We start from the raw sequence: 14,358 nt of genomic DNA, 5'->3' as shown, positions 1-14,358 counted from the left end.
GAGCTGGTCTAGCTGATCTGGACTAGTTGAGCTGGTCTAGCTGAGCTTGGTCTAGCCGAGCTGGTCTAGCAGAGCTGGTCTAGCTGAGCTGGTCTAGCAGAGCTGGTCTAGCCGAGCTGGTCTAGCTGAGTTTGGTCTAGCAGGCTCCAGAAAGCCTGAGCAGAAGCCATGCAGGAGAAGAGACAATGTGGCGAGTGGGCAGGGCAGCTGGGCCAGAGTCGAGTGGTCACCGGTGAGCTGAGCAGGGAGCTCGGGTGACAGGGATGCAGAGTGAGGGAGGGCAGCATCCCTGGGGCCACAGACTTCAGGCTTTACCTTCAGAGGAGCACAAAGATCACAGAGGTGTCTTGCAAGAGCAAGACTGTGGACCCAACCTAGGAAGACACATCTCTACTGTCCTTGGAAGCCTCTAGTGAGAAGACATCCTGGGGAAGAGAGACCAGGAGACAGTCCAGAGAGGAAAGTGACAAGGACTGGACTGGCACTGGAGTACGGTGGCAGTGGGGGAGAAACAGACCAGGATGGGCTGAGAGTTCAGCAGAGACAGAAGGACTAACACTGCCAGGATATGGATGCAACCTACAAGAAGGCCTTTGAGGGAAATGGGACGTTCTGCAAGGGAATGGCAGATCTGGGTCTGGTGAGGGGTGACAGGGTCTGTTTGGATGTGTTGAGTTACAGAGTGAGCGAGAGATTCCTGGTAGGTAACAGGGAATGTAGCAGAGTGTTGGTACACTGGTGTTGCAACTGTCTGAGGGTTCCCAGCAAAGCATTTCCATTTCTCAGATAAGAGCCTCTGGAACAGAGGCTGAACACGATCTCAACTGTCCTGGGTGATAATAATGACATTTCAGCGTCTTCCATGGCCTTTAGACCTTACTGTGATGCTCAGTAATATAGGACCTTCTCTGGCCTTCTGGTTAATTGTAATTTGTACCCTCATTTTATACCCCTTTTCTCCTAAAAATAAAATTTAACCATTGGGCTGTTGGAAAAGTCAGGATGCATTCTTGCATAGAAAAACTCAGAAGAAACATCCTGACTTCTCCAACACCCAGTATACCCCAACAGCACAGTCATTTCCGTCACCTCCTTGGCAAATTTCCAGACGAAACTAGAAGATCTTGCAAAATCTTAGCAAAGCAATATTGAGCATGTTTCTCACTTTTTTTCTGCATGTATGTGACTGGCATTTGAGTTTTCTAGGGACCAGAAACCCCCCTCATCTCTCCCACATCCCTCACCATAAAACCAAAACCCTTCCATAAAGCCAAAATTTCTCCACATTTTTATCTCTCTCTCTTTTTCTCAAACTTGCTATAGGGTGTGTGTGCTTGCCAGAGAGACACACAGAGAAAAAGTAAGAAATCACCCCACAAAGGGGGAATGGCCATATTGCAATCCCTTCTGTCCCATTCTCCTCTGATAGTTCAGGCACACATGCCCATGCACAGACCCAGCGTGGTTTTCAAACCGTTGGGTCCAAGACATGAACTGCGCAGTCAGCCACGTGGGATCCAGCCATCTTAACCTCCAAGCCACTTGCTGGTGCCTCACTAAATACTTAATGCATAAATATGTGAAACATTAATAATTTCTATTAAAAGGGTGTGTGTGCTTGCCAGAGAGACACACAGAGAAAAAGTAAGAAATCACCCCACAAAGGGGGAATGGCCATATTGCAATCCCTTCTGTCCCATTCTCCTCTGATAGTTCAGGCACACATGCCCATGCACAGACCCAGCGTGGTTTTCAAACCGTTGGGTCCAAGACATGAACTGCGCAGTCAGCCACGTGGGATCCAGCCATCTTAACCTCCAAGCCACTTGCTGGTCCCCCTCTTACAGATGAGGATACTAGTGTTTCCAGAAAGAATTGTGCTGAAAGGAAGGAAGGTAGGACTTAGAGGCAAGACCCAGCAGGGCCGGAGCTCTCCAAGGTACTGGAGGTAACCACACCTGCTCTCTGGACCAAGAGATGAAGAGGTCCTAAGAGCTTCTGAAAAAATAGGGTTTTGTTGTAGGATGCCCTGGGTCAAGTCCTCGGTGGCCTCATTCCGCCCCAGTGCACTGGGCAGTGGCTTCACTCTCAGCCCCTTGGAGGAGGGTGGATGCTGCCCAGGGACTCCCCAGGATGGAGCCACAGGGGAGCCAGGTCTCCCTACCTGTCATTGGAAGGTCGAACCCCCTCCCTTAGGATGTTATGCAGAACTAGCCCAGAACCAAGGAGGATTTCACAAATGTGACTTCCTTTTCTTCTATTTTAGTCATTAATAAAATACTGAAAATATCAATTAATCTAAATATTAAGGAGAATGAAAATCAGCCATCGGGTCTAAATACTAACAACAAAATACATGAGTGCTTTCATTAATTAAGTTGAAATAACTATTAATGACTCTATCTACTAATTCACCAATCAGTCCAATTATTATTAATGAAATGGCATTTGATCCTTCTAATCCTACAGTGACTAGACGGCTATTTCATGTGATTAGTAATTACAATGATGATGCATAAATAACCAATTAGCCTAATTATCGCTAATAAAGGAATGGTAAATAATTATTCCTAATAGCCACCTAGCTCTGAGTAGAGTGCATTTTTGAAGGTGGATGAAATCTGCATATGGAAATAACTTGTATAAATTAGTGTGGCAGTCAAGTGCTCTGCGCGACTTGGGCATGTTTGCTTTCGGGGGAAGTTGTTCATCACTTGTGAGTCCTTCTCCAAGGGCTTGGTTGCCTTGGTGCAGCCGTGCTGACTGCCCACCTCGGGGTTTCTGCACAGAGGCTCAGGCTCCCAAGGCCACACAGGCCTCCCTCAGGTGGGACCTCCCACACCCAGCTGTGTTCCCACCAGTTCAAGGGACTCTGTCCTGAGCACGGCACTGGCACTTGGCCAGACCAGACACAGAGTTCCACGTCCTCAGAGTCCGCCTGGGCGTGGCGGTATGCCACAGAGCACACCACGGACGTGAACACACATTACACGATTGCCCAGCAGCTGAGATGTTTCACCTTGTAAAATAAACACCCAAAGCATCCAGGGGAGGCCAGCCACCCAGGGGCTTCCTACACTCCAAGACTGCATCCCATTACACGGGGCCTAATCCAACCCTGTGCTCAGGTTCCTGGATTTTGAGAAGGTGTTCCAGAGACAGAAGGAGCGACAGGGGAGCCAAGGCTGCCCAAGACAGGACACTCTCCCCCCTCTGCCCTAAGCAATCCCAAGGCCAGGTATGAGACAACGAGACACCAGCCCTGAGCCCAGGGCCTCCTAGAATTATCCGAGCTCAGTTGCTCGGCCTGCGCGCCCATTCTATCCCTTGAAAGGCACATGAAGGCTCTGGCCCTCGTCCGTCTCCTGTCTTCTGCCTGGCCCTGCCCCTACGGCCTTACAATCGAGAGCACCTGCCCTGGGCTACGTGGGGAACACCGCCATCCCAGTGCCAGGCATCTGATCCGACAGCCTTTCCTTATCCCAGATGTATATCAAAACATCTTCCCTGGGGTCAGGTGGCGGCATGGCAGCGACATGGACGCATCTGGGAAAGGCCCTGGGCCACACCCAGGACCCTGAGCTGGCTGGTCACTTGGGTACATGCCCTTAATCTGCACCAGCTGAGGCGGGCTGGCCTGTGACCTGAAGACACTGTTGAGAACACCTGTCTCTCTGTCTCTCTCTCCCTCTGTTCTTCCTCTTTCTCATAGAAGAAAGAAACTTTAAAACAACCAAAGCCCACTTTCTCTGCATCCCTTTCTGCTCCACGAACATTCAGCTCTTCAGGGCATGGATCATGGCTACTTAGTCAGGGCCTAAACCCCAGGCCAACTTTGGCATACAGCAGGAACTTAATAAATAGCTATTGAAACAAGGAACGAATAAATGAACGCACACATAAGGAAAATAAGGAGAAAACGGGCCAGCCCAGGAATGGTGGGAACCAGGAAATGGCAGGAGGAGAGAACTGGGAGGGCAGGGCAGGGGTCCGCAGGACCTGCCGTAGTTGGGGGTGGCTGGGACACGGCTCTGACCCCGTCAGGCAGCGATCCTTCCAGAGCAGCAGGGAGCCGGCTGCAGTCCGCATGGCTGGTTCCGAGTCACTGAGATCTGAATAAATCAGGGTAGGCTATTGCTCGCAAGCCCCTGCTGTGGAAAGCCTGCAAATATTGACCTCGACAGCAGCGAGCTCAATGCCTGGCATTCGGTAAAGATTTGTTCAATGAAAATGACTTCAAAGTTAGAAATGAAAGAAAGAAATATATTTCCAGGGTAGCAAACAAAGAGATGTGGGGGAAATCTGTAGCTTACAGTAATGTGATAGGGCTTGATGATGAATTCTAAAATACTCGAGCTCGGCTCACTAGAAAACAAAGCCATAAAACAAAGGCAAAAATCACCCTATTTCTCATTATTAACAGCAAAATGCCACACCGAGTGTGAAATCTTTAAAACACTGAATTATGATGGTGCTCACGCTTACTCCACGCCGCGCCCCGACCCTGACGAGAAGCACTGAACGGGAGGCTCGGCCCTGCCCAGCGGCCCCTCTTCACAGGACACTGACGGCAGCGCCTCCACAGCCGGCCCCCACAGCAGTGCTTTCGGGGTGGGTGCCTCCCTGCCAACGCCTGATGGGTGACGTGACTGTCACCACGAGGGATCGGGCGTGCAGACGGAGATGCCGGTGACAGGTGCGTGCTAAAGCCCACAGGCCCTGCCCTGCCCTGGGAGAAGCCAGACAGAAGACTGGGAAAGACTCGCGCCCACCCACTTGCTGACAGCCCAGCCAGAGCGCCAGGACAGCCAGCGCCTACCTGGAACCTCACTACCTCCCACCAGGTCCCTGCTCTTCTTCTCCACCACAGCATCGCCCTTTATGACCAGTGGTCATGGTGGCATTTTTGATTTGCTAGAGGGCACATGTGCTCACTGGAGAGATGGGGGCGGGGAAGAATATGAGAAAGCTCCCTCACGGGGGCCGGCCATGCTGCAAGTCCATCCTCTTCCAGGATTTGGGCACACGTGCACACCTGCCAGGTCCAGGACTTGAACCATTCAGTTCAGCCATGTGGGATCCATCTCCCTTAACCACCACCCCACTGGCTGGCCTGATTGATATTATTTCTAAGAAATGACGAAACTGAAGTTCAGAAAGTTAAGTTGTCCGAGGAGGCCCCGCCGGCAAATAGGGAAGGTTAGGAATTGAACATGGGTCTTCCTGGTTCTGTAACTCTGTACCTTCGCTCACTAGGATTTTACTAATCAGAGGGGAGGACGGGGGTGTGGGAGGCTAGTGGGGACCAGAGGAAGGCAGGCGAAAGTGTCACCCCGCCAGGCCCTGGGCTCCAGACACTTGCCCTGCCTGGGACACACTATGCTTCCCTGGAGGGGCTCAGGGTGGCCCTGCATTTACAATTAAGAAGAGCTAGGAGGTTCAGGGCTGAGGTCACCTGGGGAGTGAGGGGTTCGAGTTTGAGGGTGGTGTTCACTAAGCAGAGGATGGCCCTGAGTGAGCCCTTCTGCCCCCGGAGTGTCGCCTCGTCTGTGAAATGGGCCAGGGGCTCCTGAGCTGGTGCGTCAGGCCGGGGTGCTGTGGGACCTTCAGGGACAGCACTGGAAGGCACAGGTGGGCTCGTGGCTGTGAGGGTGTGGGTGGGCTGAAGTGAGTGATAGAAGCAACAGAGCCCAGCCTGAAGGATCCGTGGGAACTGGGGAAGGAGGTGGCGGCCAAGGGGTGTCCGGGGAGCCAAGACACCTCCTGTTCAAGAGCAGGAGCTTCTATAACTGCAGTCCGAAATCCTCCACTTTACAGATGGGAAACTGAGGCCCAGAGAGTGGGAACAACCTGGCCAATGTCCCAGTGTTCCGGAGTCAGACTGAAACCAGAGCACGGCCCATCAGTCCTGCAGTGGCCATCGCCCCCGACTGTCCGGACCCACCCCGAGCCCCTTCCGCTCCCAACTCATCCCCCACCACTCCCTGCGTCCTGCCGTCTGCTCAGCAGCACCACATGCTGTGGGTTCCATGCACACCCTGGGTCCACACACCTGGGTCCCTGCAGAGCCACGCCCCTCTGGGAGATGAGCCTCCCAGGAAGGAGGCGCCACCACCCTGCCTCCCTCCCCTTCTGTTTTCCGTAAGACTTGTCTGACCTCCTCTAGACCGAAATTCTTCCGGGAGCAGACGCAGATCATCCGTCTGAACCTCCTCGCCAGCCCCCAGGCACACAAGGGAGGCAGGAGGAGGGAGGGAGGGAGGAGGGCAGCGCGGGAGGACAAATGACCGACTGGGCATTATTTTTAATGCTTTGACGTGACTGGCAGGATTCTTGTTTCCAGCCTAAGCGTTCTACCTGGTCGTTCATTTGGCCAGTGAAAGCAGTGTTGCTATGGAAGGGAATTTAAAAACAGTAGTTACCTGCGGCCCCAGCAATCCAGGAATTCCAGGTGGGCCCACGTCGCCTTTCTTCCCCTGAGAGCAAAAGAAGCCAGAATTAACAGCAGCAGACATCACCCAGGGCCGCTCTGGTAACGCGTCTGGGTGGGCTCTCCACCGTACTGCTCAGACGCCCTGAAGAACGGACGCAGGGCAGCAGTGCAGGCTCCAGGCAGGGCTTGGATCCCAGCTCCGTAACTTGGGTGCTCTGGTAACACATGGCCCCACAGGCCCAGGCACAGGAAGGTGTCCCTGCCGAAACACTCCTCCTTTCCTTAGCCTCAGCCCCTCGGTTCCTTTCCTTGGAGGCAACTAATCCTACCAGATGTCAGTCAGTCTTCCCTAGACACTGCACGGCCAAGCATCTCTCTCTCTCTCACTCTCTCTCTCTCTCTCTCACGCACACAACACGCACACGCACACACACACACACACACACACACACACACACACACTCTTCCTCCTCCTTCCTTTTTCCTTTATTGGCTGCAGCAGGCCATATCTGACTAGCCAGCTTGCTTTTCCTCATTGTACAGCACCTCTGGGCTGCACCCTTGTCACAGTGTGACCCCCTTCCCTTTTACACACTGCAGAATCCATGAGGGGGAGGGGGTGGCACCTGGGCCCTGCGGGTGGCTCAGGGTGAAGGGCTGCCGGGGAAGCTTGGTGGAGCTCAGAGGAGAGCCTCATGTTCTGACAGCCCAAGGGACTCAAAGGCTCGCTTGGCACACTTGGCACGCTGCGGTCCTGTCTGTCCTGCGTCATCTGCACATTCAACCCCTCTACACGCCAGGCAGTGGGGATGCTGGAAGGACCAACTGCGACCTCTGCCCAGATGGAGCTCAAGGTGTCCAGGGAGCCGGCTGTATGCCTGTGCTCCCTGACAAACACGGCCTGGGGAGGGCTTGCAGGCACTGGGAGCTCATAGGTCTGCCTGAGGACTGGGAAGACTTCCTGGAGGAGGTGGTGCAGTCGGCCTGTGGGCAGGAGAAGAAAGGTTTCCCAGTGGAGTAACAGGGACAAGGCACATCACAGACTCAGCCAGGGCTCGGAGGAGGTAAGGACAGGAGGTCTGCAGCCACTGTCTGTAATCCAGGCCCGGAGGCTACACGAGGGGGTCGAGCAGAGGGCTCCGGTCTGAGCAGAGCCACCCACAGGCTCCGGAGTCTGAAGCCACACAGCTGAGTTTCACCTGCTGGCCCTGGGAGCAGCAAGGACAGAGGAGGTGCCCACACCACTGCTCGGTGCTCAGCATCCGCCGGACCAGCCCGCTGGGCCCCTGCCGTCCTCCCCCCTGGGCCCCTGCATGGCCTCCTACACAGTCACCCCTTCACAGCTGGCCCCTCACCTTTTCTTCTCAGAGTGGCCAGAGTTACACTCTTGACCCACGAATCGAGTCATACTTCCTGTACCCCAAGCACTGCACGCTTGTCGCCTCACTAGTCACGAAGCTCGGTGCCTCCCAGCCCTGCCTCCCTGTCATGTCCTCACACTCCCCTCGGACCTCCAGCACACCGGCCTTCCTTGGTCCTGAACCCCCAGGTAAGTACCAACGTCACGGCCGCTTGCAGGCTCTGCTTTCACCGAGAGTGCTCATTCCCAGGAGTCTCCCGGGCCAGCTCCTCGATTCCGTCTGATCTCCCCTCAAAACCCCCTTACCTGGGGCGTCTGCCCCGCCTACAGGACAGCACTCTTCTTCCCTGTGCCCCCACCCCACAGCACTTCCACAGGTCCACCACTGACACCTGTGTCGTCCACTGCCTCTCCACCTGCACTGCCATGCCACAGGGACTGGCCCTGTTTGTTCGATGCCACGTCCTGTGAGCCCACAAGGTGTGGCCACATGGCAGCCTGTGGGTGGGTAACCAAAGTGTCCCATTGAGATAGATGTGCTCCCAAATCAGTGATGACAGGCAGGATGACAGTGAACAGTTAGAGAAGTGATATCAGAGTCAATAGGGGCATGGTGGTCAAGGTGCTGGACCCCCACATAGCCAACTATGGTTCAAGTCCCAGACCTGGTGGGTTACTTTCTCATTTTTCTTCTCTCTGTCTCTCTCTGGTGAGTGCATGCACCCTATAACACTTTTTAAAAAATAAACTCTATGACTTGCAGAGAGACAGTGAGCTGGACTGATTTAGAATCCCCTGGGCCACACTCATGAGCAATGGAACATGCCAGGCTAAAGGGTCAGATTAAGTTTCCTGACACTTGCCACGTAAAATTCGAAGTGTAGGCATAGATACTTCTAGAAGGGAGCATCTGGTCTCTTCACCCATCAGAACTTGCTCTGGTTACTGCCAACCTTGGACAGCTGACCATACAAGGACTTGGAGCTGCCAGCTTCCCTTCCTGATGGAGAGTGACCCAGACACCTTCAATTTTCTAGCTAGATGACACCCCTGCCAATTGCTTCCAGATTATTCCACAGAGCCACTGGTTATCCAGATGATGAATAAACCGTGTTCCCTCAAGGTTAGTGCATCAGAATGCAGCACCCAAACCGGCAAAGTCATTCTATTGAGAGGAAAGGCTGAAAGGAGTCATCAGAAGGTTCAGCATTGGGTAGGGAAGAATCAGAGAGAAGGGGCGATGCAGAGGTCTGGGCTGTGGGTGAGCGGAATTGCTCAGGAAGATGGCCGCAATGTGGCTGGAGGTGAAGCACCAGCTACTCCTCCCAGATGACTCTGGGAACTTGGCAGCTCCCAGCTTCCTCAGCCAGCCTGAGGACCTCGGGTAATTCCATGACTGAGCACCTGGGAGGATGACAGCGTGTGTGGAAGCATGGATGTAGGAGGACTCCTGCGCCAGGGAAGTCAGGTCAATCCATCTGGGAGAGCAGATGCAGGAGAGAGCAGGAACAGTACACCAGGAGAGAGAGAGACAAAGAATTCACCTACAGAAGCAATCACCCCCACAGCCAGGTTCTCAGCAAGAGGACAGACCAAGAAGGTGGCAGGTGGTCAGACACAGAAGTCAGAAGCGTGTGATCCTCCCAGGTCGAATCCTTCATGGACCATCCCCCAAGCACATTACCCAGAGAAACTATGGGGTACCATCTTTCCAGTCAGCCAAAGAAGAAAGAGAAAAAAAAAGTCCACATTCAAGGCACAGATCTCCTGGGGCCACCCAAGATCTAAGGAGTGAGGATTGCAGGGGGTGGGGCATAAAGCTCTGCGTGAGGGACTCTGGGTCTTAGCCACTCAGTGCAGTCCACAGAATTCTCTGCTTTTCCCTATGCAATTCCTTTCTTTCCTCTCTGATATTGAAAGCAAAGTCATCATCCAAGGTAGATGGAGTCGGGCAATCCATTTAGCTTGCTGAGTCTTCGTTTCCCCACATGGACACTTATAATTATTATCTCAAAATATAGTAGAACAAATAATATATTTGAGGAAATAATTTTTTAAAATTTGCCCAAGGGTGCATGTGCCCACCAGAGAGAGACAGAGAGAAAGGGGAGGAGCGAGAAAGCAGTCCCACAAGTGGGATGGCCATGCAATCCATTCTCCATCTTGCCCTCCTTTCAGGATTTTGGGCACACACACATATGTGCCCAGAGTGCTTTTCCAGTGGCAAGTCCAGACTCGAACCACAGTTAGCCCTGTGATCCAGCCACCTTAACCACTATGCAACTGGCTGACCCAAGGAAGTAATTTACGTAGTATAATAAAGCCTCACTCAAAGGCAACAGTGATGAGACAGTGATGACAATGAAGAGAAAGAAGATGATGACGATGTTGAAGAAGAAACGGTCATAGCAATATTCTGGCTCCTTTGAGTCCTTATAGTGAGTAATAAACGACCTATCAAACAGATCCAGTTTCAACATCTCTACACCCAGCAGTGCCAGGGAGATTAAATGAGATGAAGACCACAATATGCTCAGTAATAGTGGTGGTAGCAGTGGTGATATTGGTGGCAGGGGTGGGGGTGGGGGTGGTGATGATATTGGTGGTGGTGGTGGCGGTGATATTGGTGGTGGCGGCGGCAGTGGTGGTGGTGGCGGTGGTTTCCATGGCAACAGTGATGGTGGTGATTACAGTGACAATGGTGACGGAGTGATGGTGGTAATATAGCTGGTGGTAGTGATGGTGATGATGGTGGTGATGGTGATGATGCTGGTGTTGGTGTAACTGAGGTGAGGGTCATGGTGGCAGCTCTTGTAGTGGTAAATGTAGCCCTAGATATGTACCTTTTCATTTTCAACCAATCACCGACTGTGGGATTGGAGAAGTGCTGGTGAAGAAAGCTTTGCAGCCATAGGGAGCTGTCTAACGATTGACTGGTTTCTCGTCATTCTTCTCTTCTTCTCTTTTAAATTGCTACCCAGCACAGTATCTGGATAAGCGTTTGTAATTTATCAAGAGGGCAGATTTTTTAAGCCAGTCTGAATGTCAGAATGCTGAGTGGGACTGGTATTTCCAAGGCTGCCTGTCTGCCCAGGAGAGGAGGGAAGCCTATAAATTCAGAACAGCGATTTCTTCCCAGCCAAGTTAACACAGCCATCTGAGAGGCCATTGACAGATAAAAGGATTGCTGTGCGAGTGATTCTAATATGTGCCGTATGGTCTTTTGCTCAGTTCCTGTTCTTCATGCTCCAAACGTCCAACATGATTATTTTCTACTGGTTAGAGCTGAAACCTGGTGCTCAGAGAAAACCTGGGGTGTCCTGACATCAACCCTGGCTCCTTGCCCTGAAATGAATCACACAGTAGCCTGCGATCCAAACGATGCTGTCGCCATCTGGTAGAGCAGGAAAAGACAGGAAGAAAGGCTTTGAAAGTGGAAAAGTCAAACGAAAGCAACCCAGGCTGCTACTGACAAAGGACTGCCCACGTTTCTCCCCTCACTCCACCAGAAATCAGAGCTGGTGCACCTGCTAGCTTTCGGCAATGAGGAGACCCTCAGTTGGAGGGAAACAGCTCGTGATTAAAGTAATACATGTCAGTGCTTCATGGAGGAGAGGACGATTAGGTAGTAAGGTCCTAGGTAGCCTCAAGGCAGCCACTTCAAGGACTGCTAACTTCCTGTGGCCAGTTTTGATGTGTGTGTGTGCACGCGTACACACACACACACACACCGTGGCCAGTTTTGATGTGTGTGTGTGCGCGCGTAGACACACACACACACACACAACCATCCTAAAGCAAGGATGGCCAAGGTTTAGTCGGGCAGATTTGATTCTACTCACCCCACCAATCTGGATACACTGGGTAATTTACTTCATACCTTTAAGTCTTGGACTCCTCACTGGTAGCGTGGGACTAAAACTTTCCTATCTCATAGATCTTTGTGGGGATTATCTGAGAAACATGAATGCAAATTATCACCCAGGTAAAGGCCTGCTGTGTGGGGATTGTTCAATGTCCTTTCCTTTCTACCTTCCACTAGTTCTACATCTGCATAGATTAATGCCATTTTAAAGTGCGCTCTTAAAGTAGCTGACACATGGAGAACGCCACTGATGGCAACTCCCTCCCGTCTTTACCAGAGGCAGAGCACCCTCTGAGAGGACCAGCTCTTCAATTTCCATCTACTGATGAGAGAGAAGAACCCGAAGATATTGAGAAAGTGAGCAAAGGACCCAAGCAGATTCCCGCCTGCTTACTCTAGGAAGAGCAAGGACAGATTTCTAAGTGACCTCTAGCAGGTCATTTCATCTTGGTGCACGTTCAGCTTTTTTCTGTGAATCTCTAGGATCCTTTCATCATGATTCTAGGGTTTAGACATGCCAGATTCCACATTAAGCTGAGTAGCCTGGTGCCATGGCATTTTCTTAAACCAAACTTTTGAGTTTTCTTTTTCTGTTCAGAGAGGAGGAAAGAAGACCTATGCTATTCCAGCTGGGGCTCAGGGTCACAGACTAGGCCGAGCTGAAGAAGGGACTCTTCTTTAAAGTCAGATGTGCCCTGCTGAAGGTTAGGACAAGGTGACCTTCCTTGAATCTGGGCCCAGGCCTTCTTGACCACACAATTCTCCAGTGGAGAGACCCAGACCATAGAGCCCTTAGTTCCAGGGGTGCTCACTGCTGCCGTTACATAGTATGTAGGTATGCTTATGTCTTCGTATGCCATATTTACATATGTGATATGTCTGTATAAAACACATATGTTTATAGGTGTGAGGCACTCTTGGCACTATAGACACAAAAATAAATAAATTTTTCTCATGAACATACATTCTACTGGAGAAAACAAAATTCTTAAATAAGAGAAATGTCAGCTAACTATTCTACAGAAAATTGATACAGGCTGATGTGAGAGTGATGGATAGCTATTTTGGGATTGCTGATTAGGGCACAACAGATTTTATTGAGAAAAGTGAGCCTCCTGGAAGCTTTAGCATGCCCAAGTGCTGCAGAGGCCTTAGGCCAGGCTGGCTGTGCCAGAACCTTCTGGATTCAGATAGCTTGCAGCATCTCGCATCTCAGCTGAGCAACAATGCTCCCCAGTCAACTGCCTTCATGCTCAGCTCGACAACCAGGAGGAAATTAAACCTCAGAAAGAGAAACACAGCACCTTCCCTAACAGTCTACATTGTGGGTAGATGCCCCAGCTCGGGGGGGTGGTGCAGAGCATGCTACCTCCGAGTTCTCCCCTTCCACCATGTCATTGTGGAAAAATACCAGCTTTGTCCAAAATGAATGCATTTACCTTGCCAGGATTACACCGTCTGCCTGTTGCTGATCTCTAAAATGAAGGGCCTGGGTTCCTTCCCCGCCCTGTGCTCTGGCCACGTCTCCCAGCTGGCAGGTCCCCCACCTCACCATTCCTCTCACTTCCCTCTGCACAGCCCATGTGCGTGCTCTGAGGCTCACAAGCTCCTCTAGTGAGGTTTCAATCAAGTCACTGATGAGGAAATGACAGCTCACAGAGAGGGAAGAAGAAAGTCATTCTGAATAAGTCATTCTGCCTCGGGTTCTCCTGACTCAGCTAGAGGACGACGGCACAGGAAGCTGCTTCCGAATCCACAACGAGATGACTTAGTTCTCCTCTCTCTGCCATAGGGGCAGGCACTGAGTCCCAGCAATGGCTTTAAGATGGAGCACAGTCCAAATGAGGGAATTGCTAGGGTCAAGGACCCCTAAAGACACCCTCGATTAGCATCCTCAATTCACGAGAGGAGGTAGGGTAAGAGGGGACCCTCGCTGCTCCCGATATTAATGCTCTCTTAGCCCTGCTTTGTAACTCTTACTCACTCCTCTGCTAACTGCTGGGTTATTCAGAGCGGGGACTCCACCCTTTCCTTGGTGTCCCCATGGCCAGGCGTGTGACTCGAAGCAGGATGGGTACGCCCAGCCCTTCGCTCCTCCCAGCCCCTCGCTCCTCCCAGCCCCTGGCCCTGGTCAATTGATCACTGTGGGCACCCCTAACTGCTCCCTCCCTCCTTGTAGTCCATCCTAACATGGGGATGTGCTTGGCATATACAATGAGCCTGTCGCCACCAACCTCAAAACCCTACAGCGCAACCAGAAATTTACAAGAAAGGGAAATTTTGAAAACTGACTAAAAATGTGATGAAACTTCAATAAGTAGTTCTCATACATTTCGGTGGGTAATTGTATTGTGATTTCACTTCTCTCAAAATTCCTCACCTCCTGAAGATAGCACACAAATATTTAGAAACAAAATGATGTGATTTGGGAGATAGCTTCTAACTAATAGGCAGAAGTGACAAGAAATTGAACTGATTTATCAATGTCTCTGTAAGTGCAGACTCAGATATTGGGTACATGGGGGTTCATGATGCTATTCTACTTTTGCATATGATTACTTTATTTCATAATAAAACATTGGTTAAAATGTCCAGTAGCTCCACAGCTTACTCACAGCAAAATACCAAGTTCTGACAGCGGCCCACAGGAATGGTCACGGATGGGCCTTGAGGACTTGAAGCTCTGACTTCATCTCCTCC

The 14,358-nt window shown here is 51.5% G+C and overlaps 1 protein-coding gene across 1 annotated transcript in view; it reads right to left on the bottom strand.

The window, feature by feature from the left end:
* Positions 1–14,358, bottom strand: part of COL22A1 (collagen type XXII alpha 1 chain) — a 272,600-nt gene that overhangs the window by 138,907 nt on the left and 119,335 nt on the right. The window contains exon 23 of the mRNA XM_027773278.1: positions 6,423–6,476. Coding sequence (XP_027629079.1) covers positions 6,423–6,476 — 54 coding nt within the window. The remainder of the gene's footprint in view (positions 1–6,422; positions 6,477–14,358) is intronic.

This window comes from Tupaia chinensis, unplaced genomic scaffold, assembly GCF_000334495.1.
Source record: "Tupaia chinensis unplaced genomic scaffold, TupChi_1.0 Scaffold000335_1, whole genome shotgun sequence".
In the NCBI taxonomy this organism is placed as follows: domain Eukaryota; kingdom Metazoa; phylum Chordata; class Mammalia; order Scandentia; family Tupaiidae; genus Tupaia; species Tupaia belangeri.
This window is presented reverse-complemented; position numbering and strand designations above follow the sequence as displayed.